The 21,593-nt window shown below is 60.5% G+C and overlaps 1 protein-coding gene across 2 annotated transcripts in view; it reads left to right on the top strand.

Moving 5' to 3' along the window:
• Positions 1-284: 284 nt before the first annotated feature.
• RIN3 (Ras and Rab interactor 3) overlaps positions 285-21,593 on the top strand; it is a 70,230-nt gene continuing 48,921 nt past the window's right edge. For both annotated transcript variants that reach the window (XM_060180921.1, XM_060180920.1), the window contains exons 1-2: positions 285-622; positions 18,469-18,703. In XM_060180921.1, the coding sequence (XP_060036904.1) occupies positions 579-622; positions 18,469-18,703 (279 nt within the window). In that variant the 5' untranslated portion in view covers positions 285-578. The remainder of the gene's footprint in view (positions 623-18,468; positions 18,704-21,593) is intronic.

The following is a 21,593-nucleotide window of genomic DNA, read 5'->3' as shown; positions in this document are numbered from 1 at the left end:
AGCCCTCCCGGCCGGGCTGAGCACGGTGCTGCGTTTGCCCCGGCTGCCCCGCCGCCCCGCCGGGCTTCCTCCTGTGCCACTCCACCTCCGAGCGGTTTGCTTTGGCAGTAGTGACTCCCCACGGTGGGAGTAGCCCAAAGGGAGGCTCGTGGGGTGCGGGGCGACCGCCTCAGCTCCAGGCTGCACTCCGGGCGGTTTGGAGGTGGGGGCAGTGGCCCTGCCACTCCGGGTCGCAGCCGCAGCCGCGCCCCCTCCCCTCCCCTCCCCTCCCCTCCCCTCCCCTCCCCTCCCGGGCGTCAGCACCGCCCGCCGGGCGCGGCCCCGCTTCCCCAGCGCCCCAAGGGGCTCCGGCCGCAGTTCGAGGGCGGGTGACTCGGAGGCCCCTGACCACCAAGGCCGGCCCCTTCCTGCCAGCCCCGCTCGCCGCGATCCGCTCCAGGAAGTGCCGAGCCGAGCGAGCCGGCCGCGTCCGCGTCCCCATCCCGTCCCGTCCCGTCGGCGGGGCTGGCGGCCCCCAGGCCACAGCCAGGAATGCGCGCGCCCCGGGCCCCGGGCCCCCAGCCCCAGCTGCGGGCGGCATGATCCGACGGGCCGGGGCGCCCACGCTCCGGGACCCCGCGGGGTGAGTCCGGGACCCTTCCCTGCCCCCCCCCCCAGAACACGCTGAGCCGGGACCCCGGAGCAGACCCCCGGCCGCAGCCCCTGAGGGACCCGCACTGGCGGCACAGCCGGGGGGGGGGTTTGGGAGGCGAGGGGGCTGCTCGGGGGCCCCTCCCCTGCACCCGCGGCGCCGGCACCCGGCCGGGGGGTCCCCCAGACTCGGGGCGCGCGGCCCCTGCCCGGATAGAGGACCCCCGGCCCTTCCCCACCGGCCGGCTTCGGGGCCGCGACCCTCCGCCGTCCCTGGGCGGGGCTGCGGGGTGGGGACCCCGGCGGCTGGGCTGGTCCCCGAGGGAGGCCGTGTCGCGCCCCGGTTCCGGCCGCAGCCTTTTGGGGCGCCGCAGGGAGGTCCTGTCCTTGTGTTTGAAAGTCGCGGGGCCGCCGTGGGGACGGACTTGCCGCCGCACTCGGCTTGGGCGCCGGGAACTCAGCCCCCCCCACCCCCGCCCCCAGGAACAGGAAAGGGAGTGGGGGTCTGAGCGCCTCCCTCCACCCCATTAACAGGAAAGGGAGTGGGGGTCTGAGCGCCTCCCTCCACCCCATTAACAGGAAAGGGAGTGGGGGTCTGAGCGCCTCCCTCCACCCCATTAACAGGAAAGGGAGTGGGGGTCTGAGCGCCTCCCTCCACCCCAGGAACAGGAAAGGGAGTGGGGGTCTGAGCGCCTCCCCTCTACCCTCCCTTTCCTGCTTCCCTCCCCCACCCTGCCCCCTGGAAATCTGGACATCTGCCTCATGTTTCCCCAGGAAAGACAGAACTGTCCTGTGGGAGAAACTGGGAATTCCCAGGGGAACCCCTGCCCCCCAGTATCTGCCACACCCCACTCTGCTGGGTGCAGCCCTGAAGGACCTCCCTGGGAAGGGTGGGGGCTTCCCTGGGAGAAGGTGGGGGGCCCTGACCCCTGACCCCTCCAACTTCTGTTTTCCACTTCCTCCTGCCTGGTGGCTCCGTTTACTCCTGTCTGTTGTGTGAGAATGGCCTCTGCTCTTCGGTCTGGGGTTCAGTGGGGCGCTGTCTAGAAGGCTTAGCTCCGGTCACTCTCACCAGGCACCCCACCCCACCAGAGCTGTGCTGACACCTCCCGACTGGCCCGGCCTGGGTGTGCGAGGCCCAGGTGGTGCCGGTTGGCTGGCCCAGGCTGCCCATGGCCATACGGCTCTTCCCAAGGGTTAGCTAGAACGTGCCTCAGGACCCACGTGGCTCTATTTTTCCAAGAAAGGCTCGTAGGTCTTCACCCAGATCTGGTTCCTAAGATCCATGAAAGGAAACTTTTTCTCCCCATCATCTCTGCTGTAGGTCAAATTTTGAAAACAAAAACAAAAACAAAAATAAAGTAGTCTTAACAAAGTAGGGGGGCTTGAGGGGGCCAGCCATTCCCTGGGAGCTACTGGGAGCCTCCTGAGGGGTGGGATCTGTGAGGGGCGTCTGGGGCCCTGGAGGTGGGGGAGGCAGGCAGCCTCGTGTCCTGGGTGCCCTGTGAGGGTGCGAGGCCCCAGGTCTGTGGGACGGCGCCCCGTGGCAGTGACTGGGCTGAGGGAAAGGGCTCTCTGCTGTAGGCCGGTGGGGTGGGGGACTCCCCACGGCACTTCCAGGGCCGCCCCAAGTTCTGTCCCTGTGCCACTGGGGGCTGAGAGGTGACACCCCCACCAGCCACACTGAGTACCTGTGCTCAGTCCTTCCCTCCCGCCAGCGTGACCTGTAGGAGGAGGGGGTGAGGGTGGATATGGGAGCCTCTCTTCAGCCTGAGCGTCCACCCCAGCGTGGCTGCCAGCCTCGGGCCTTTGAGAGAAGGATCTGGAAGCCACCAGCGTGACTGCCTCCGTCATGGCCACCGCCCCTCACTTCCACGAGCCTTCTCTGGGGGGTGGGTGGCTTGGAGGGGCGGCCCCGGCTGAAACAACCTGGTGGACAGGACCTTGGGATGGGGCAGCAGGGCTCCTCACAGGGTCCCCACGCGAGTCTCTACTTGTCTGGAAGAGTGTCGGTTCCCTTGTAGAAGACACGGCCTGGGGAGCCTTGTGGTCGAGGCTCGTGTGTCTGCACTGCACAGCCGCGCACGCTCAGGCCACATCCTGCTGGGTGATGGTGCCGGCCAAGGGCCAGTCCGGCTGAGAGTCCCCCCCCAACCTGGCGTCAGCCATAGGCCTGGGGCTTCACACCAGGGGAGATGGTTCTGGTATCTTTGTCTCTGAGAGTCTTCTTTCTTTTTCTTTTCTTTTTTTTTTTTAAAGAACTTATTTATTCACAAGAAAGATAGGAGAGAAAGAACCAGACATCACTCTGGCACGTGTGCTGCTGGAGATTGAACTCAGGACCTCGTGCTTGAGAGCCCAGTGCTTTATCCACTGCGCCACGTCCCGGACCACTCTCTGAGAATTGTCTATTCCCTAGTTAAGAGATGAAACTTTTAAACACCAAACAGCACCTCAGACCCTGAAAGACCCTAGGAGGAGTCTTGTTCAGGGCGGCCCAGGAGAAGGGGGCCCGGGGATGACAGTGGGGGCCCGAGAGCAGTCCCTTCCTCTGCTGGCTGCCCGGGGAAGCAGGTGTGTACGCTCACCTGCCTGGGGACCTGAGAAACACACGTTTTGTACCTGCAAGTCACAGTCTGGTGGGGACTGGCTCAGGGTTCGAGCTGTGGAGGGGGACTGACTGGGAGCAAGGTCCCCGAGCTCCCAGCCCCCAGCTTCCTGCATCTCAGTGTCAGGCTCAGATAAGGGCCACTTCTCTGGGGACTTGGCTCTGGACTGACGGCGAGTGAGGACGTGTGGTTACACTTGCGTCTTTCTGTTCTTGACGATCTTGACAGACATCCGTCTGAAGTGTGTTTAGGATTCTTGTCAGCAAAAACACTCCTCGTCTGCCTTCACTTCATGTGTATGCCCACCCACCCATCCGTCCCCCCAGCTACCTGTCACCCACCTACCCTTTCGTTCACTCACTCACCCATATGCACTCATCCATCACCCACCTGTCCATGCACACACCCATCTGTCTGTCCAGCCAGCCAACTGCCCCTTGCATCTGTACACCTACCTGCCTTCCATAACACGTGCCTGTCACCCACCCGAACTTCCATAACACGTGCCTGTTACCCGCGCGCCTTCCATAACACGTGCCTGTCACCCACCTTCCATAACACGTTCCTGTCACCCACCCGCCTTCCATAACACGTTTCTGTCACCCGCCTGCCTTCCATAACATGTGCCTGTCACCTGCCCGCCTTCCATAACACGTGCCTGTCACCCACCCGCCTTCCATAACACGTGCCTATCACCTATTTACCCAGCCACCCAGCCACACACCTGCGCACTCACTCATTTATCCACGACCCAGGCAGTAGTTGAGCAAGACGTTGCGGTTTGCTTACTAGAGAAATAAGAGGAGCGTGCACGTGAGTGCAGAGCACTGTGAGCACCCGTACCACCTCATTGCAGTGAACAGGGAGGACTCCCTGGCAGAGGTGGCATCAGGACGGGGTCTTGGAGGCCGAGTAGGATTTTTTTATATTTATTTATTTCCTTTTGTTGCCCTTGTTGTTTTATTGTTGTAGTTATTATTGATGTCGTCGTTGTTGGATAGGACAGAGAGAAATGGAGAGAGGAGGGGAAGACAGAGGGGGAGAGAAAGACAGACACCTGCAGACCTGCTTCACCGCCTGTGAAGTGACTCTCCTGCAGGTGGGCAGCCAGGGGCTCGAACCGGGGGCTCGAACCGGGATCCTCATGCCGGTCCCTGTGCTTTGCGCCACCTGCGCTTAACCCACTGCACTACCGCCTGACTCCCCGAGTAGGATTCTAATGGCTAAAACCAGCCGAGTGCAGAGCCCAGACAGGAGAGAGAGTCAGAGGCGAGGCTGCATGCGGGAGCCCTGGAGGGCGTGACACGGACTGGCAGGACGGTCTGTGTGCTGGGCTGGGAGGGAGTTGGTTCCCACTTGGCTGTGTTTGGGGGAGCATGTGGCTTCGACCTGTTGGCGGAGGTCACGGGCCTGCTCCCCCCTTAGTAGCTGGTCTCCCCAGCAAACCTTGCAGCCCCTACATGGCAACAGGAACACGCAGACATGCTTGGCTGGAAGACGGGGAGCTGCTGCCCTGCCCTGACTGAGCCCACACAGAGCCATGCGAGAGGCCGGGAGCGCCGGGCGTCCAGAGCGTCTGTGCCGCTGCCATCTGCCGTCTCTGCTGGTCTGTGCCCCTCCTCTGTGACAGAGCCCCTGCTGCCACGCGTCTGGGCTGTCGGGTGATCTCGTCGGGCCTTGCCCACCTGAATGGCTCGAGGTGGTGCAGGCGCGCACCAGCGTCTCTGTGCTCCTGCTCCTGAAACCTGCGTGGAGCTGGGGCTTGGGGACAGTTCCTTGGGCTCTGTCCCCTCCTTTGTCCTCGAGCTGAGGGAAGCAGGGTCTGCTGGCGCCACCCTGGCTCTGAGTGGGGTGGAAGTTTGAGTTGCGCTTCCCAGTGTTCTGTGGCTGGCTGTGGGCATGTGACCAGGTCAGGACGGTGACTGCAAGTGAGGAGTGTCACGCTTGTTAAGCAGGCGTCTCTCCTTTCTCCTTTATTTTATTTTATTTTATTTTCTATTTTTAACTTATTTTTATTTTTATTTAAAGATTTTGTTTATGTTTTTATTTTATTATCATTATTTTTTTACACATTTATTTTCCCTTTTGTTGCCCTTGTTGTTTTATTGTTGTAGTTATTATCGTAGTTGTTGATGTTGTCATTGTTGCATAGGAGAGAAATGGAGAGAGGAGGGGAAGACAGAGAGGGGGAGAGAAAGACAGACACCTGCAGACCTGCTTCACCGCCTGTGAAGTGACTCCCCTGCAGGTGGGGAGCCGGGGGCTCGAACTGGGATCCTCACGCCGGTCCTTGTGCTTTGCGCCACCTGCGCTTAACCCGCTGCACTACTGCCCGACTCCCCCTTTCTCCTTTTTTAAATGATCCCACTGCTCCCAGTGACTTTTTATTTGATAGAGCAGAGGGACGTTGAGAAGGAAGGGAAGGAGGGGGAGTAAGCCTCCTGCGGCACCCACCCACAGCGGCTCTAAGTCTGCTCCTTGTGGGGAGGAGGCCGTGGTGGGTGGAGAGAGGCCCTTATTGTGAGGACCGCACTGCAGGCTGACCGGGAGGCTTGGCTTTCCCGGAGGCGCCAGGCTGCTTGCCCTGGGCTGCCTCCTGGGTCCCCAGGCCCCCCGCCTCCCTGCAGCCAGCCCCCTCCCCAGAGCTAGCACCCGCCTCCCTCCCTCGATGGTGGCCGCGGCCCATCTTGAGACCGGCGGGGGCTCCGCTGCCTCTTGGTTCCTTCATTCACCCGCCGTCGTCCATTTGCCGCCTCTCGGCTGAGGCCTTGTGGGGTGACGGGTGGGCCGGGCTGTGCCGACCCCTGAGAAGCTGCCGCTCTCCCTTCTTAGCGGAGGAGCTGCAGTCTCTCCTCTCCGGCCGCGTTTTCACACAGAGAGGGAGCGACACCGTGGCATCGGGGCCTGCACAGGGCAAGGCGGGTACCCCGCCGGCTGAGCTGTTTGTCTGCACAGCGAGAGGCCCTCAGCCCGCAGGGCCGTGCTTCTCATGTCTGTCTGTCAGTCCAGAGTGCAGGTGGCTCTCTGAGCCTGAGCACTGAGTCTCGGAGGGCCCTTCCTGCAGAAGAGGGGGCAGAGGGACACCGGGGTCCCGGGAGCACCGGGCTGGGATCCTGCAGCAGCCGCTCGAGCAGGCGCCCTGCCGCCTGAAGCCTGGGAGGCCCTCAGACCCGGAGGCAGAGGAGCAAGCGCGGGAGCCCTTCCTCAGGACCTCTCTGGAATTGGGCAGTGCCTAGTGCCTGACGTGCGTATGGTTTCCCTGTCTATTTACTCTTTAAGTGTTTTCTACTGATTTTCATGAGTGTATGAGAGAGAAACCAGAGTGCTGCCCGGTGCTGGTCTTTGCAGAACTGGGGCTCGAACCAGGGGCCTCATGTGTGAAGCCCTGTGCTCTCGCTGCTGAGCTGGCCCCGCCACGGCTGCTCTGCCCTTTTTCTTCCCTTGAGTTTTCTCCTACTGTTGCTTCCTTCTAGCTTCACAACGTAGGTTCGTGATGTTTAGTCACCTGGTAAGCGGCTAGAGGAGGATCGGACGCTAACTGTGGGCTGTGCACTCCGAGACTGCCCCGGTTCAAATCCCCAGCCCGCTACTTTTAGCTTCTTAGCTTTAGTGAGCCGTTGGGTGGTCTTGAAGGACTAGCTCGGCTCACACGGGGAAAGCAGAGCAGGTGCTGGCTGGGTTACTGAGTCGTGCACCCGCCATCCGGCTGAGAAAACCTTCACCCTCCGGTCTGTCACGGACCTCGCTGCCCCTGCAGTGCTGACTGCTGTGTCTTCCCTCAGACTGCCGCTGACACAAAGGAAGATCCTGACAGCCGGTCTCTCTCTCCCTGCTGGTGAGCACAGAGCAACTGTGGTTCTGCAGTGGCCTCTGCGTCGCTGCCTTTCCCATCTGCGCCCGGGTGGGCGGCAGTCGTTGACGTGCTCTGCCGGCTGCTCCTCCCCAAAAGGTGCTGCTCCTGGGCGTCCGTCTGCCGTCCTGCCCGTGTGCGCTCTGTCTTTACAGATAGCGGCTCTGCAGCGTCTGGACTAGGCAGAGTATCTAAAAGTAGCTTCTCTGTAAGTCACAGATGGTGGATGCTGCCAGTTCCAGAGAGCTCCTCTCTTCCCAGTCATTATTGGCGCTTTGACTGAAGCCCTGCTCTGTGCGGGGCGGCGTAGGACTGGGGCTGGGCTGGGGGGGGGTGTGGGGCACACAGGCGTGTGAAGGCGGCATGTCTGCAGTCCGGCTGCTCCCAGCCCCCGAGGCTGCAGCTCACTTGCCGTCTTTTCCATTCCGCTTTATTCCCTCTGAGACAGCCTCCAGAAGGGAGGTGTCTGTCTGTGCCGCCCGTGGCCCAGAAGGGACACACGGACACTCAGGTCTGCCGTGCACACCTCCGGGGCCAGTTCTCTCACAGGCGCTGATGGGTAGTTTCTCGGGGCACAAGGCGCACAGGGGTGTAGAAGAGGTGCCCCTCCCTCCCTCCCTGGTGGGGCCACCATGAGCCCCGTGCCCGTCTCTGCACAGATGCCCTGCTCGGCTCCACAGAGACCTGACACAGCCTTCCGAGCCCTGCCCACCACCCTGGTGATCTGGGCCTTTGCGTCCCCTCACCACCGGCTTCAGTCCCAGCCAGGAAATTGCCCTGCTGCCGACCCGTGGCCTTGTCTGCGTCCAGTGAAGTTTCCAGAGGTTTCGGACAGGAGAGGCACCTGTCAGCCACTCTCTCGCTGTGAGGCCACGGCTGTAGTTACTACGATGACGAGCCTGGGGTGTGTTCCCTCAGTAGATGGTGGCTGGCGGGAAGAATGACTGGCGATAGGTGTCCTCACTGAACGATTCTCTGTGCTGGCATCCTCCTCACTTCTTTTTCTTTCTTTTCTTTTTCCCTCCAGGGTCATCGCTGGGGCTCGGTGCCAGCACTATGAATCCACTGCTCCCGGAGGCCACTTTTTCCATTTTTAGGACAGAACAGAGAGAAGTTGAGAGAGGAGGGGAAATAGAGAGGGAGAGAGAGAGAGAGAGAGAGAGAGAGATACCTGCAGCCCTGTTTTCCCACTCGTGAAACTTTCCCCCTGCAGGTGGGGAGTGGGAACTCGAAGCCGGATCCTTGTGCGAGTCCCTGTGTGCACTTAGCCAGGTGCCCCCCCCCCACTCCCAGCCCCGTCCTGAGCTCTTAACAGTAATATGTGATCTGACTGTCACCAGGGCTGCCACTAGGCCTCTGTGCCTTGCAGCATTCCACGGCTCCTGGTAAACTCTCATTTTTATTTTATTTTATTTTATTTTATTGTTTTGCCTCCAGGCTTATCGCTGGGGCTTGGTGCCAGCACTATGAATCTACTGCTCCTGGCAGCCATTTTATCTCCCATTTTGTTGCCCATGTCACTGTTCTTGTTGTGGTTGCTATTGTTATAGCTGTTGTTATTGTTGGACAGGACAGGACAGAAAGAAATCTAGAGAGGAGGGAAGACAGTGAGGAGGAGAGAAAGACAGACACCTGAGGGAGCTGGGCGGTGGTGCAGCAGGATAATCGCACATGGTGCCAAGTGCAAAGACCGGCGTAAGGATCTTGGTTCAAGCCCCCGGCTCCCTACCTGCCTGGGAGTCGCTTCACAGGTGGTGAAGCAGGTCTGTAGGTGTCTATCTTTCTCTCCCCCTCTCTGTCTTCCCCTCCTCTCTCTATTTCTCTCTGTCCTGTCCAACAACAATGACATCAATAACAATAATAACTACAACAATAAAACAACAAGGGCAACAAAAGGGAAAAAATAAAATAAAATAATTAAAAGTTAAAAAAGAAACAAAAACACCTGCAGACCTGCTTCACCGCTTGTGAAGTGACCTCCCTGCAGGTGGGGCGTCCGGGGCTCCAACTGGGATCTTTACGCCCCTCCTTGCGCTCTGCGCTGTGTGTGCTTAACCCGTGGCGCTACCGTCCAGCCCCCTTTATTTTATTTTTTACTCTCATTTTTAGGTAGTGGGTGAGAGTCCAAGAGAGAGGAGGCGCGGTGCAGCACTGTCCCACTGTGCTCTGATGCTGGGGCTCCTGACAGGGACCTCTTGTGTGGTGAAGTCTACTCTCTGCCCAGTGAGCTTGCTCCCAGCCCTCTCCCCATTTGTTTTCCTCTCCCCGTTTTTAATATAAGGACATTGTAGCAGAGAAGGAGTTAGCACTTGCCAAGGTCACCACGCTGGGATTCGAACCCAGTCCCTCTGCCCTCACACAGCCCTGGGTCATCTGTGGCAGGGGCTGGCCCTGGCCTGGGGCTCTTCCTCAGGGGGGACGGTGAGCCGCCTCAGGGGAGCCTGGCTGGGAGAGGAGAGGAGAGGAGAGGAGCTGGGAACCTGGGGGTTTACAGAGGGCTGGGGAGGAACCTGGCCCAGTCCCAGGAGCTGGTGAGCATCTAGGGTCCTCGGGGCCAGGGACCAGGGCTCGCGAAGACAGGTCGGCATCAGCACAGACTCGCACGGCTAAGACCCAGGCTCAGCCTCTGGCACCGTCCTGTGCTGGAGCAGAGCAGTGCTCAGGTCTCCGACTCTCTGTTTTGCACCTCATCAAAAGAAACCTTATTTAAAAGGAAGCTAAATGTAAAAGAATCACTAAATGGCCAGGGCTGGGGGCCAGGCAGAGCTGGCGTGAGTGAGTCGGTGGTCAGAGCTTGAGGGAGGGCCTGGCCTGCAGGACGGACAGCTTTCCGGGCTCCCTGAGGAGCCTGCGGGCAGCCTGCAGGACGGACAGCTTTCCGGGCTCCCTGAGGAGCCTGCGGGCAGCCTGCAGGACGGACAGCTTTCCGGGCTCCCTGAGGAGCCTGCGGGCAGCCTGCAGGACGGACAGCTTTCCGGGCTCCCTGAGGAGCCTGCGGGCAGCCTGCAGGACGGACAGCTTTCCGGGCTCCCTGAGGAGCCTGCGGGTAGCCTGCAGGACGGACAGCTTTCCGGGCTCCCTGAGGAGCCTGCGGGTAGCCTGCAGGACGGACAGCTTTCCGGGCTCCCTGAGGAGCCTGCGGGTAGCCTGCAGGAGGGACAGCTTTCCGGGCTCCCTGAGGAGCCTGCGGGTAGCCTGCAGGACGGACAGCTTTCCGGGCTCCCTGAGGAGCCTGCGGGCAGCCTGCAGGACGGACAGCTTTCCGGGCTCCCTGAGGAGCCTGCGGGCAGCCTGCAGGACGGACAGCTTTCCGGGCTCCCTGAGGAGCCTGCGGGTAGCCTGCAGGACGGACAGCTTTCCGGGCTCCCTGAGGAGCCTGCGGGTAGCCTGCAGGACGGACAGCTTTCCGGGCTCCCTGAGGAGCCTGCGGGCAGCCTGCAGGACGGACAGCTTTCTGGGCTCCCTGAGGAGCCTGCGGGCAGCCTGCAGGACGGACAGCTTTCCGGGCTCCCTGAGGAGCCTGCGGGCAGCCTGCAGGACGGACAGCTTTCCGGGCTCCCTGAGGAGCCTGCGGGTAGCCTGCAGGACGGACAGCTTTCCGGGCTCCCTGAGGAGCCTGCGGGCAGCCTGCAGGACGGACAGCTTTCCGGGCTCCCTGAGGAGCCTGCGGGTAGCCTGCAGGAGGGACAGCTTTCCGGGCTCCCTGAGGAGCCTGCGGGCAGCCTGCAGGACGGACAGCTTTCCGGGCTCCCTGAGGAGCCTGCGGGCAGCCTGCAGGAGGGACAGCTTTCCGGGCTCCCTGAGGAGCCTGCGGGCAGCCTGCAGGACGGACAGCTTTCCGGGCTCCCTGAGGAGCCTGCGGGCAGCCTGCAGGACGGACAGCTTTCCGGGCTCCCTGAGGAGCCTGCGGGTAGCCTGCAGGACGGACAGCTTTCCGGGCTCCCTGAGGAGCCTGCGGGTAGCCTGCAGGAGGGACAGCTTTCCGGGCTCCCTGAGGAGCCTGCGGGCAGCCTGCAGGACGGACAGCTTTCCGGGCTCCCTGAGGAGCCTGCGGGCAGCCTGCAGGACGGACAGCTTTCCGGGCTCCCTGAGGAGCCTGCGGGCAGCCTGCAGGACGGACAGCTTTCCGGGCTCCCTGAGGAGCCTGCGGGCAGCCTGCAGGACGGACAGCTTTCCGGGCTCCCTGAGGAGCCTGCGGGCAGCCTGCAGGACGGACAGCTTTCCGGGCTCCCTGAGGAGCCTGCGGGCAGCCTGCAGGACGGACAGCTTTCCGGGCTCCCTGAGGAGCCTGCGGGCAGCCTGCAGGACGGACAGCTTTCCGGGCTCCCTGAGGAGCCTGCGGGTAGCCTGCAGGACGGACAGCTTTCCGGGCTCCCTGAGGAGCCTGCGGGTAGCCTGCAGGAGGGACAGCTTTCCGGGCTCCCTGAGGAGCCTGCGGGCAGCCTGCAGGAGGGACAGCTTTCCGGGCTCCCTGAGGAGCCTGCGGGCAGCCTGCAGGACGGACAGCTTTCCGGGCTCCCTGAGGAGCCTGCGGGCAGCCTGCAGGACGGACAGCTTTCCGGGCTCCCTGAGGAGCCTGCGGGCAGCCTGCAGGACGGACAGCTTTCCGGGCTCCCTGAGGAGCCTGCGGGTAGCCTGCAGGACGGACAGCTTTCCGGGCTCCCTGAGGAGCCTGCGGGTAGCCTGCAGGACGGACAGCTTTCCGGGCTCCCTGAGGAGCCTGCGGGCAGCCTGCAGGACGGACAGCTTTCCGGGCTCCCTGAGGAGCCTGCGGGTAGCCTGCAGGACGGACAGCTTTCCGGGCTCCCTGAGGAGCCTGCGGGTAGCCTGCAGGAGGGACAGCTTTCCGGGCTCCCTGAGGAGCCTGCGGGCAGCCTGCAGGACGGACAGCTTTCCGGGCTCCCTGAGGAGCCTGCGGGCAGCCTGCAGGACGGACAGCTTTCCGGGCTCCCTGAGGAGCCTGCGGGCAGCCTGCAGGACGGACAGCTTTCCGGGCTCCCTGAGGAGCCTGCGGGCAGCCTGCAGGACGGACAGCTTTCCGGGCTCCCTGAGGAGCCTGCGGGCAGCCTGCAGGACGGACAGCTTTCCGGGCTCCCTGAGGAGCCTGCGGGCAGCCTGCAGGACGGACAGCTTTCCGGGCTCCCTGAGGAGCCTGCGGGCAGCCTGCAGGACGGACAGCTTTCCGGGCTCCCTGAGGAGCCTGCGGGCAGCCTGCAGATGCCTGGGAGCTGAGGCCTGAGCACTCACAGGTGCGGAAAGTTTGTGACCTTAGACTGACTCGTCCCTTTGATGTGGGCTGTGATGTGGGGACTGAGACAGTGTGACCTGCACTTCCGGGTCAGAGGCCTGCCCAGCCTGACTTCCCCCTGGGATGTGGAGCAGGGCTTCTTCCCCCAGGTCCTGTGCCTGCTGCCGGGACCCCACCCGCCGAGGGGCAGAGGGGCCTGAAGACCTGGGTTCCTGGCTTCCTGGGTGAGAAGCCCAGGCCCCTCCTCACCTCGGGCTGGTTGGAGCCCTGTCCTCAGAGGCCCCGCACCAGGGAGGTGTCCGTGTCCTCTCTGCACGCGTGCGAAGCTCATCGTGCCCGTGAGACCGGCCCTGGCCCGGCCCGTCAGCCCACGCGCAGCCTGGCGCCTGTGGGCACCGGGGACGGGACGGGACGGGACGGGACGGGACGGGACGGCTGGAGCCCAGGGCAGCTGTGGGCACGAGCCCGTGGTAGAGAGGGAGCTGCCCGGTGCTGTCTGACCGGCGCTCGGTGCTCGCGGAGGCCTGCAGCGCAGAGTCCCTGGCAGACAGCGTCTGGAGCTCGTCGGCTGCCTTTCGGCCGGCTCCTGTGCAGCTGCCCGGCCTCCGTGTCCTGAGCCCGCTGAGCCTGGAGTCGGCTGAGGGCGGCCCTCCGTCTGTCTCGCCGTGGACAGCAGCGCCGAACCCGAGTCAGGGCCACTGTCCCTCCCCTTCCCCGCCGTGCCCGGTCCCCGCAGGCCCGTCTGTGCAGCACGCTGGTGGTCTCCGCTCTGTCCCCGGGTCCCTCTTGGAGGCTCCACAGCGGCGCGCCCGCGAGGAATTAGGCTCTGGCCCTTCTGCCCACTGTCTTCCCTTTGGAGATTCTCAGCGTGCTCCGCCTGCTCCTGCAGTCTCACACCCTGAAGCGGGAGAGCTGTGAACCCAAGGACATGCTGAGAGGGAAGCTCCTCCACTCAGTCGCACGCCAGGGACCAGGGTGACACGCGTGGCCCCTCGTCCACTGCGATGGCTGAGGTGAAGCAACTACTAGCCCGAGTGGAGGAGAGTGGGGACACGGGCTACACTCGCTGCCCAGGGAAACACACTCGTCTGGCCACTGTGGAAGGCTGCCCGGCAGGGCCCATGTGGTTCAGCGGCCCCTCCCTAGAACTGTCCCAGGGCGCCTGACACCTGTCCCCAGGGCGCCTGACCTCTGTACCCAGGGCGCCTGACACCTGTCCCCAGGGCGCCTGACACCTGGCCCCAGGGCGCCTGACCTCTGTCCCCAGGGCGCCTGACACGCACCTGACACCTGTCCCCAGGGCACCTGACACCTGTCCCCAGGGCGCCTGACACCTGGCCCCAGGATGCCTGACACCCATCCCCAGGGCACCTGACACCTGTCCCCAGGGCGCCTGACACCTGGCCCCAGGGCGCCTGACCTCTGTCCCCAGGGTGCCTGACACCTGTCCCCAGGGCGCCTGACACCTGTCCCCAGGGCGCCTGACACCTGTCCCCAGGATGCCTGACACCTGGTCCCAGGGCGCCTGACACCTGTCCCCAGGGCACCTGACACCTGTCCCCAGGGCGCCTGACACCTGGCCCCAGGATGCCTGACACCCATCCCCAGGGCACCTGACACCTGTCCCCAGGGCGTCTGACACCTGTCCCCAGGATGCCTGACACCTGTCCCCAGGGCACCTGACACCTGTCCCCAGGGCGTCTGACACCTGTCCCCAGGGCGCCTGACATGCACCTGACACCTGTCCCCAGGGCGCCTAACACCTGTCCCCAGGACGCCTGACACCTGTCCCCAGGGCGCCTGATACCTGTCCCCAGGACACCTGACCTCTGTCCCCAGGGTGCCTGACCTCTGTCCCCAGGGTGTGTGTGGCAGGAGAAAGCACCGGGGACCCTGGCATTAGGGGCTTTGAGGGTGGTGGCAGCGTCCTCTTGCGTCGCAGCCGGCAGGGTCACAGAGCGCTGGGTAGCGTGTTGGGTTGGAGCGACCTGGCTGCCTGACCGCTGGCAGCTGGGTGTTGGCAGCAGCGGGAGGCTCTGCACCGTGGAAGCCGATTCACTACCGTCGGGACTTAATTTTTTGTCGAGAACGCCACCCACTCTGCCGGTGAGCCAGGGCCGCAGGAGGGGCAGCTCGGCGCCGTCCCCCACAGCCCACGCCTTTGAGATGTGCTGGCCGAGTCCTGTGGCTGCACGGGGAAGAGGGTGGTGGAGGGACGCTTTGCACGCGAGGGCTTTCCAGGAGGGCCTGCGGCCAGAGTGCTTAGACAAGGCCTCTGGGCCCCACCTGTCAGACCCGGTGGCTTGGCTCAGTGTATTTGTGTGACAGGTGGCTCTTCTGCCTGCATTGGCGTAGGATTCCATCCCGTAAACGAGTCATTGGGGCTGGGCGGGCGCACACCCAGTTAAGCACATAGTACGAAGTGCAGGGACCCGCGCCGGGTTCGAGCCCCTGGCTCCCCACCTTCAGGGGGAAGCTTCATAAGCAGTGAAGCAGGTCAGCAGGTCTTTCTCCCTCCCTCCCTCCCTCCCTCCCTCCCTCTGTCTCCCCTCCCCATCCCTCTTAATTTTTCTGTCTTGTTCAATAAAATGGGAAAAATGGCTGCTGGGAGCAGTGGATTCCTCGTGCCGGCACTACGCCCCAGCGCTGATCTTGGGGGCGAGATAAACACATAATTAGTGTAAAGCTTGAGGTTAACGTCGACAGTGTCTCACGGAGCCTTCCAGCAGTGGCTGCCCGTTTATCTCTCTGTATTTGTGTGCACACTCTTCCCAAGTGGGATAATAAACAGTGCGGAGCACACTTTGCCGGATATGTAAACATGGGGATTTAGAAGAGGGACCAGCGGGCCGCTCACCACACGGCCTGTCATGGGACCAGGGAAGCACCGGTACTGTGGCATCTCTGCCTCTTTCTGTCTTTCCCGCTCTGTTTGTCTGAATAAAAACTTGGCCTGGGACCAGTGAAGTCCTGTCGGTGTGAGGTCCCAGCTCTGTGAGTAATAACTATGCTCAAAGAGGCAGAGTCCAGCATCAGTGTGGCCAGCTCTGCTGCCTGTTGCTTGTGACCCCGGCTGGGCCGCTCAGCCACCCCCCCAGGCCTTGGTGTGTCACCTTTACCTGGGCCTAGACTGTCAGTCTGTCTGTCTCTTAGAGTGGCCATAGAGAGGACTCTTGCCCCTCAGAAGCCAGAAGCCCAGAGTTGGCGCTAAGCAGAGCTGTGGGTCCTGGGGAGGACGTCCCTGGCCTCTGGGGAGGGAGCAGCTCCCCTCCACCCAGAGAACCGCCTGCCCCCCTGGACTTGTGTGTTCTGCTGCTTTCTGACCTGGTTTGCCCCAGGAAGTAGGCTGCTTCTCTGAGACTTTAGCTGGGTTTTGTGCTGTCCCCCGCCCCTCAGCCCTGGTCACTGGCATCAACCAGGGGCCACCAGGAGAGAGGCACCCACTTTGGAACCATACCTCTGTCTTGGGGGCTCTCACCCTGCAGACATCCTGAGGTCAGCCACCCAGACCACCCAGACCACCTGACTGGAGATTCCAGGCACCATGATGCCTTCCCTCCTTGGCTGAACTCACCTGCCAGGGCCTGGGAGATAGCTCACCTGGGCAGAGTGCGTGGTTTCCCTATGATAAACGTTGGGTTTGAACCCAGCACCACATAGGAGCACTGCGGATGTACCAGGGGAGCTCTGTGCATGGTGGAATGGCTCTGTCTCTCTTTCTCTGGAGAGAAGGATGAGAACTGGGCTGGAAGGCCGTTCAGCACGGGCCCTGGGTCCGCTCCTGCCGCCATGTCCACACAGCACCAGCAGGCCGATTGCCAGGGTGCGCGGGGGTGTCTGGGATCTCTGAGCGGACTGCACTGGCTGTGCTGTTTACCGACTGATTCTCCACCTCTCTCCACCCGCCTCATCCTGGCAGGGGTGTTGCCTGGGGAGAGGGCCAAGGGGACCTCTGGAAGTGTCTGAGCCGCCACCCTCCAGTGGGAGCGGAACGCAGGCCGCCGGTGTGACATGGAGAGTCCAGCAGCCACCCTGGAGAAGCAGAAAGAAATAAGACCAAATGTCTTACTCGACCCAGGGTGTCGACCTGTGTCGCCGAGTGCTGAGCTGATGTGAAATGTCACTAACAAGCCAATTCACACTCTTGTCCTCCTGCCAAGTCTGTGGGGTCCCGCGCTTCATACTCTCAGCCCAGACCTGTTGCGTGCGGAGCTCGGTTCCCACAGGTGGTCAGGGGCTGTGGCACGAGTCTGATTAGATCTGGGCGCAGACATGTATGAGTCCTGTCTGGTAGCATATTAACTTCTCTCGCATTCCAACATGTGCAGTTACACCACAACAAGGTGTTTTGTTTTTAAATTTCTTTATTGGGGAATTAATGTTTTACACTTGACAGTAAATACAATAGTTTGTACATGCATAATATTTCTCAGTTTCCCATAAACAATACAACCCCCATCAGGTCCTCTGTCATCCTTCTTGGACCTGTATTCCCCCCTCCCACCCACCCCAGAGTCTTTTACTTTGGTGCAATACACCAACTCCAGTTCAGGTTCTACTTGTGTTTTCTTTTCTGATCTTGTTTTTCAACTTCTGCCTGAGAGTGAGACCATCCCATATTCATCCTTCTGTTTCTGACTTATTTCACTCAACATGAATTTTTCAAGGTCCATCCAAGATCGGCTGAAAACTTTGAAGTCACCATTTTTTACAGCTGAGTAGTATTCCATTGTGTATCTAGACCACAACTTGCTCAGCCACTCATCTGTTGTTGGACACCTGGGTTGCTTCCAGGTTTTGGCTATTACACATTGTGCTGCTAAGAACATATGTGTACACAGATCTTTTTTGGATGGGTGTGTTGGGTTCCTTAGGATATATCCCCAGGAGAGGAATTGCAGGGTCATAGGGTAGGTCCATTTCTAGCCTTCTGAGAGTTCTCCAGACTGTTCTCCACAGAGGTTGGACCAATTGACATTCCCACCAGCAGTGCAGGAGGGTCCTTTGACCCCACAACTTCTCCAGCATTTGCTGCTGTTACGTTTTCTGATGTGTGACATTCTCACAGGAGTGAAGTGGTATCTCATTGTTGTCTTGATTTGCATTTCTCTCAAAATCAAAGACTTGGAGCATTTTTTCATGTGTTTCTTGGCCTTTTGGATCTCTTCTGTGGTGAATATTCTGTCCATGTCCTCCCCCCCCATTTTTGGATGGGGTTATTTGTTGTCTTGTTGTTGAGTTTGGCAAACTCTTTATATACTGTAGTTATTAGCCTCTTGTCTGATGTATGGCATGTAAAGATCTTCTCCCATTCTGTGAGGGCTCTCTTGGTTTCTTTAGCTGTGCAGAAGCTTTTTAGTTTGATCCAGTCTCATAGGTTTATGCCTGCCTCAGTCTACAACAAGGTTTTATTTCAGGGCCGGGCTGTGGCACACCTGATTGAGTACACTTCACTGCCCAAGGACCCTGGTTCCAGCCCCCAGCCCCAGCCCCCACCTGCAAAGGGGAGGCTTCGCCACTGGTGAAGCAGGGCTGCAGGCGTCTCTTTCTCTCTCCCTCTCTGTCTCCCCTCCCCTCACAAAATAGACCAAGTTTGATTGAATCCTCCTTAGGACTCTGCCCGTGGGACTGGTGGGTGACCCACCTGGTAGAGCACACATGTTCCCACGGTTCCAGGCCCAGGCCACCCCATAGGAGCACCTGCGGGTGGGGGTGGCAGCTTCACAAGTGTTGTGGTGTCACCCCTTCTCTGTCTCCTTCATCCTCTGTCTAGAGGAATAGAGAAAATAGTGGCCGCCGGGAGTGCTGTCATGGTTTAGGCACCAAGCCCCAGTGATAAGACGGGCGGCCAAAACCAAACCAAACAAACCAAACCAACTGCTCCAAGGCCTGCTGTGCCCCTGCCCCCGGGGCTGGACCACGGGCTTCTGGGCCTGCTCTCCCTTGGGCCCAGCTCCATGCCTCTCACGCCACCCTCAAGGGAAGGTCGGGCTTGTTCACTTCCCGGTGCCTCTGAGGGTCGCTGAGTCTGGACGGCCTAAGGGAGTAGAGCCGTGAACTGCTTCCCTGCTCACCTGTGCTGAGCACCCGCAGTCTGGCTGCAGGTGGGCTGACCCTGTGGCTCTTCTCAGTCCTGTTCCAGATGCCGGTGAGGATCAGGGAGAAGAGGAGGAAGAGGAGGAGGAGGAGGAGGAAGAGGAGAAGGAGGACGGCCCAGGTCCTTGCCTGCCCCTCAGCCTGAAGAATTGTCTTTCCCGCCGGGGTATCAGCGTCCTGGAGAAGCTGGTGAAGACCTGCCCCGTGTGGCTGCAGCTGGGCCTGTGCCGGGCCGAGGCCACCAGGATCCTGCAGCGCCAGGCGGCCGGGGTGAGTCGGGCACCGCGGGGAGTGCTGCAGGACGCGCACTGGCTCTCCTTCCAGAGCTGGGAGGGGAGTCGAGGGCTTTTTGAGTCTGGCTCTGGGAGATGGTCAGGCGGCTGGCATTTTCTGAGCCTTGCTGTTCTCCCTTTGAATGCCAACACCCCCTGGCCAGCAGCAAGCATTTGCTGAAGGGACAGGTAATGTGTGTCAGGATCTAGATGGCGCTGTGGACCCCCCTCTCTCTCTCTCTCTCTCTCTCTCTCTCTCTCTCTCTCTCTCTCACACACACACACACACACACACACACACACACACACGTGTGCATTAGGGGCTGGGAGACAGCCCAACTGGTAAAGCATGAGGCTCTTGCTTTGAACACGGGCATCACATGGGAGCTTCATGCAAGGAGTTGTGTTGTGATGTCTCTCCTCTCTCTCCCTTCTCTGAATAAAAATGGGGAAATTGGGCCCAGGAGGCCACCCAGAGCTGTTTCCACTGTGCTCAGGCGTGAGTTCATTCCCAAAACCACATGAACAATAATTTATTTACCTGAAGCACATACCTGGCACCCATGTATGTGCTTGTTATAAAAATAGCTCCAGATGGAGAGCAGATAATGTGAAAAGTGTCTTATAAAACTCTTCATCACCTGACCTACTTCTCAGTCTTCCGAAAGCAATTTTATTGAGATGAAATTCACATAATATAAAATCAGCCATTTTAGCGCTTGGTCTCTTGATTTATTTGTTTTTATTTGGTGGGACCAAGAGGGGACAGGCGCTGGAGGCAGAAACACCTGCAGCCCGGCATCTCAGTTGGTTCACTGCTTGTGCAGCTTCCTCCCTGCAGCTGGGGACCAGGGGCTTGAACTCTGGCCCTTCCTTGCTCACTGTAATGTGTGTACTTAATCAGCTGCACCACTGCCCCCCCCCCCCCACTTTCTAATCGAAAGAGCCAGAGAGCAGAGAAACTCTGCTATTTGGTGGAAACTTGTCCTCAAGGGAGTGGCCTGTTATTTCTTTCCTCCCCCAAGTGTTTTCAGTTTGGGGGCCTAGGAGGTGGCTCAGTGGGTAGAGTGCATGCCCTCCCTACACAAGCAAAACTCTCAGCTGATGATCTGATGATTAAAAAAAAGAAGAAGAAAGAAAGAACACATTGGCCAGCATCTCCCAGGGTGGCTCTTTACAGGACCTTACTGGTGCTCAGAGCAGAGCGGTGTCTTGTCTGCCTGTCTGGAAGACTCCACCGTCCTGAACACCAGAAGGGGAGGGTGGTTGATTGACCTGCCCGAGGACATAGCAAGTCGGCACAGAGTCCACGGGGGCGGCCTTCAGGAAGCCTGGCACCCGAGCAGTGTCCCAGCTTACTCCTTTTTTTTTTCTTAAAGTTTATTATTATTATTATCTTGACTTATTGGATAGAGACAGACACAGATTGAGGGAGAAGGGGAGATAGAGAAGAAGAGAGAGAGAGACGCCTGCAGCCCTGCTTCACCACTTGCAAAGCTTTCCCTCTGCAGGTGGGGACCAGGGGCTCGAACCCAGGTCCTTGCACTTTGTAATATGTTTGCTCAACCAGGTGCATCACCACCCAGCAGAGCACAGAGGCTTCACTGTCTCTCATAGACTTGGTGGGTGGCCCCAGGTGCGGGTTCAGAGGCTACCTGTGCACACGCACTGTCACCAGTGTCACCCTGTGTCTGTGGTCAGGATCTGGGGATCGGCACCTTGTCCCCAGTGTCTCTGACCTTGGCTATGCCCCTTCCCGCCCCACAGCCTGCCTCTCTGATAAGGAGCTGGGAACACAGGGCCCATTTCTCCTGTGTCCAGATACAAGGCTTCCGAGAAGCTACCAGGAAGAAGTTGCAAAGCTGGGACAGAGCCTTCCCAGGCCGCCTCCCCCAGTCCCTCCTGGCGGGTGGGCGTCCAGCACTGTGGCCGCTCGTGCACCAGCGTTGATACACTGGGAGTAGCTGCAGCCCAGCCTCGGCTTCCTAGCTGTTGCCCCTGTCCCTCTTTCGTCCCGGGACCCCAGCCAGGCCACACACAGACCCAAGTGACCTCGTCTGAGGCTCCTCTGGGCGGCGGTTTCTCAGACCCTCTGTTTTGGACAGCAGCTTTGAGGAGGACTGCTCTCCGCTGGGATTTGCCTGCTGGCTAGACTGGGACTGTGGGCTCAGGGAGGGGCGGTGCCGTCCCATCGCAGCCTGTCTGCCGTGCCACTGTCCCCAGAGCTACCCGAGACTGGCGGCATTGGTCTTAGCTACCTGGCCAGGTGTCACTTTTCTCCATCGGAAGTTACTCTTCCCACTTGGATGCTGTTTTGTTAGTTTGTTTCCCAGAGCCTGCTCAGCCCTGGCTGGTGATGGGGGCGGGGGGAAGACAGAGCCCAGAGCTCTGGCAGATGGTGGAGCTGGGGAGTCTCACCAGGGCACTGGAGCCTCAGACAGGAGAGTCTCTGTGGAACTGTGATGCTTCTCCCCAGCCCTGTTGTTGCTGTTGTTGTCATTATTATTAATTCCCAGGCCCCTGCTCAGCTCTGGCTGATGGTGGAGCTAGGGATCGAACCTGGGACCTTGGAGCATTAGACAGGAGAGTCTTTTTGTATAGCCATTGTGTTGTCTCCCCCGAGTCCCCTAGCTGTTCTTCTAGAAGGAGCCCACTGTGCACAGGCCACAGTCGGGGAGCAGGGAAGGGCGGGGACAGGCTGTTCTCTCCCACGCATGTCGCCCCAGTTGGTGGTGGCATCTCTGGTGTTCTGGAAACCCATGCTTGGCAGAAAGGAGACACAGAGGCCCTGGCCATCTGCACTAACCTCCTGGGCTGCTCGAATCTCCCTGGAAAGCAGTCTCTTCTCCAAGGAGCAGCTCACCGCCCTCACCAGATGGGAAACGCTG

The sequence above is a fragment of the Erinaceus europaeus genome, chromosome 22, assembly GCF_950295315.1.
Source record: "Erinaceus europaeus chromosome 22, mEriEur2.1, whole genome shotgun sequence".
NCBI classification, from domain to species: Eukaryota; Metazoa; Chordata; class Mammalia; order Eulipotyphla; family Erinaceidae; genus Erinaceus; species Erinaceus europaeus.
The sequence above is the reverse complement of the archived record's forward strand: the minus strand, read 5'-3'. Positions and strand labels throughout refer to the sequence as shown.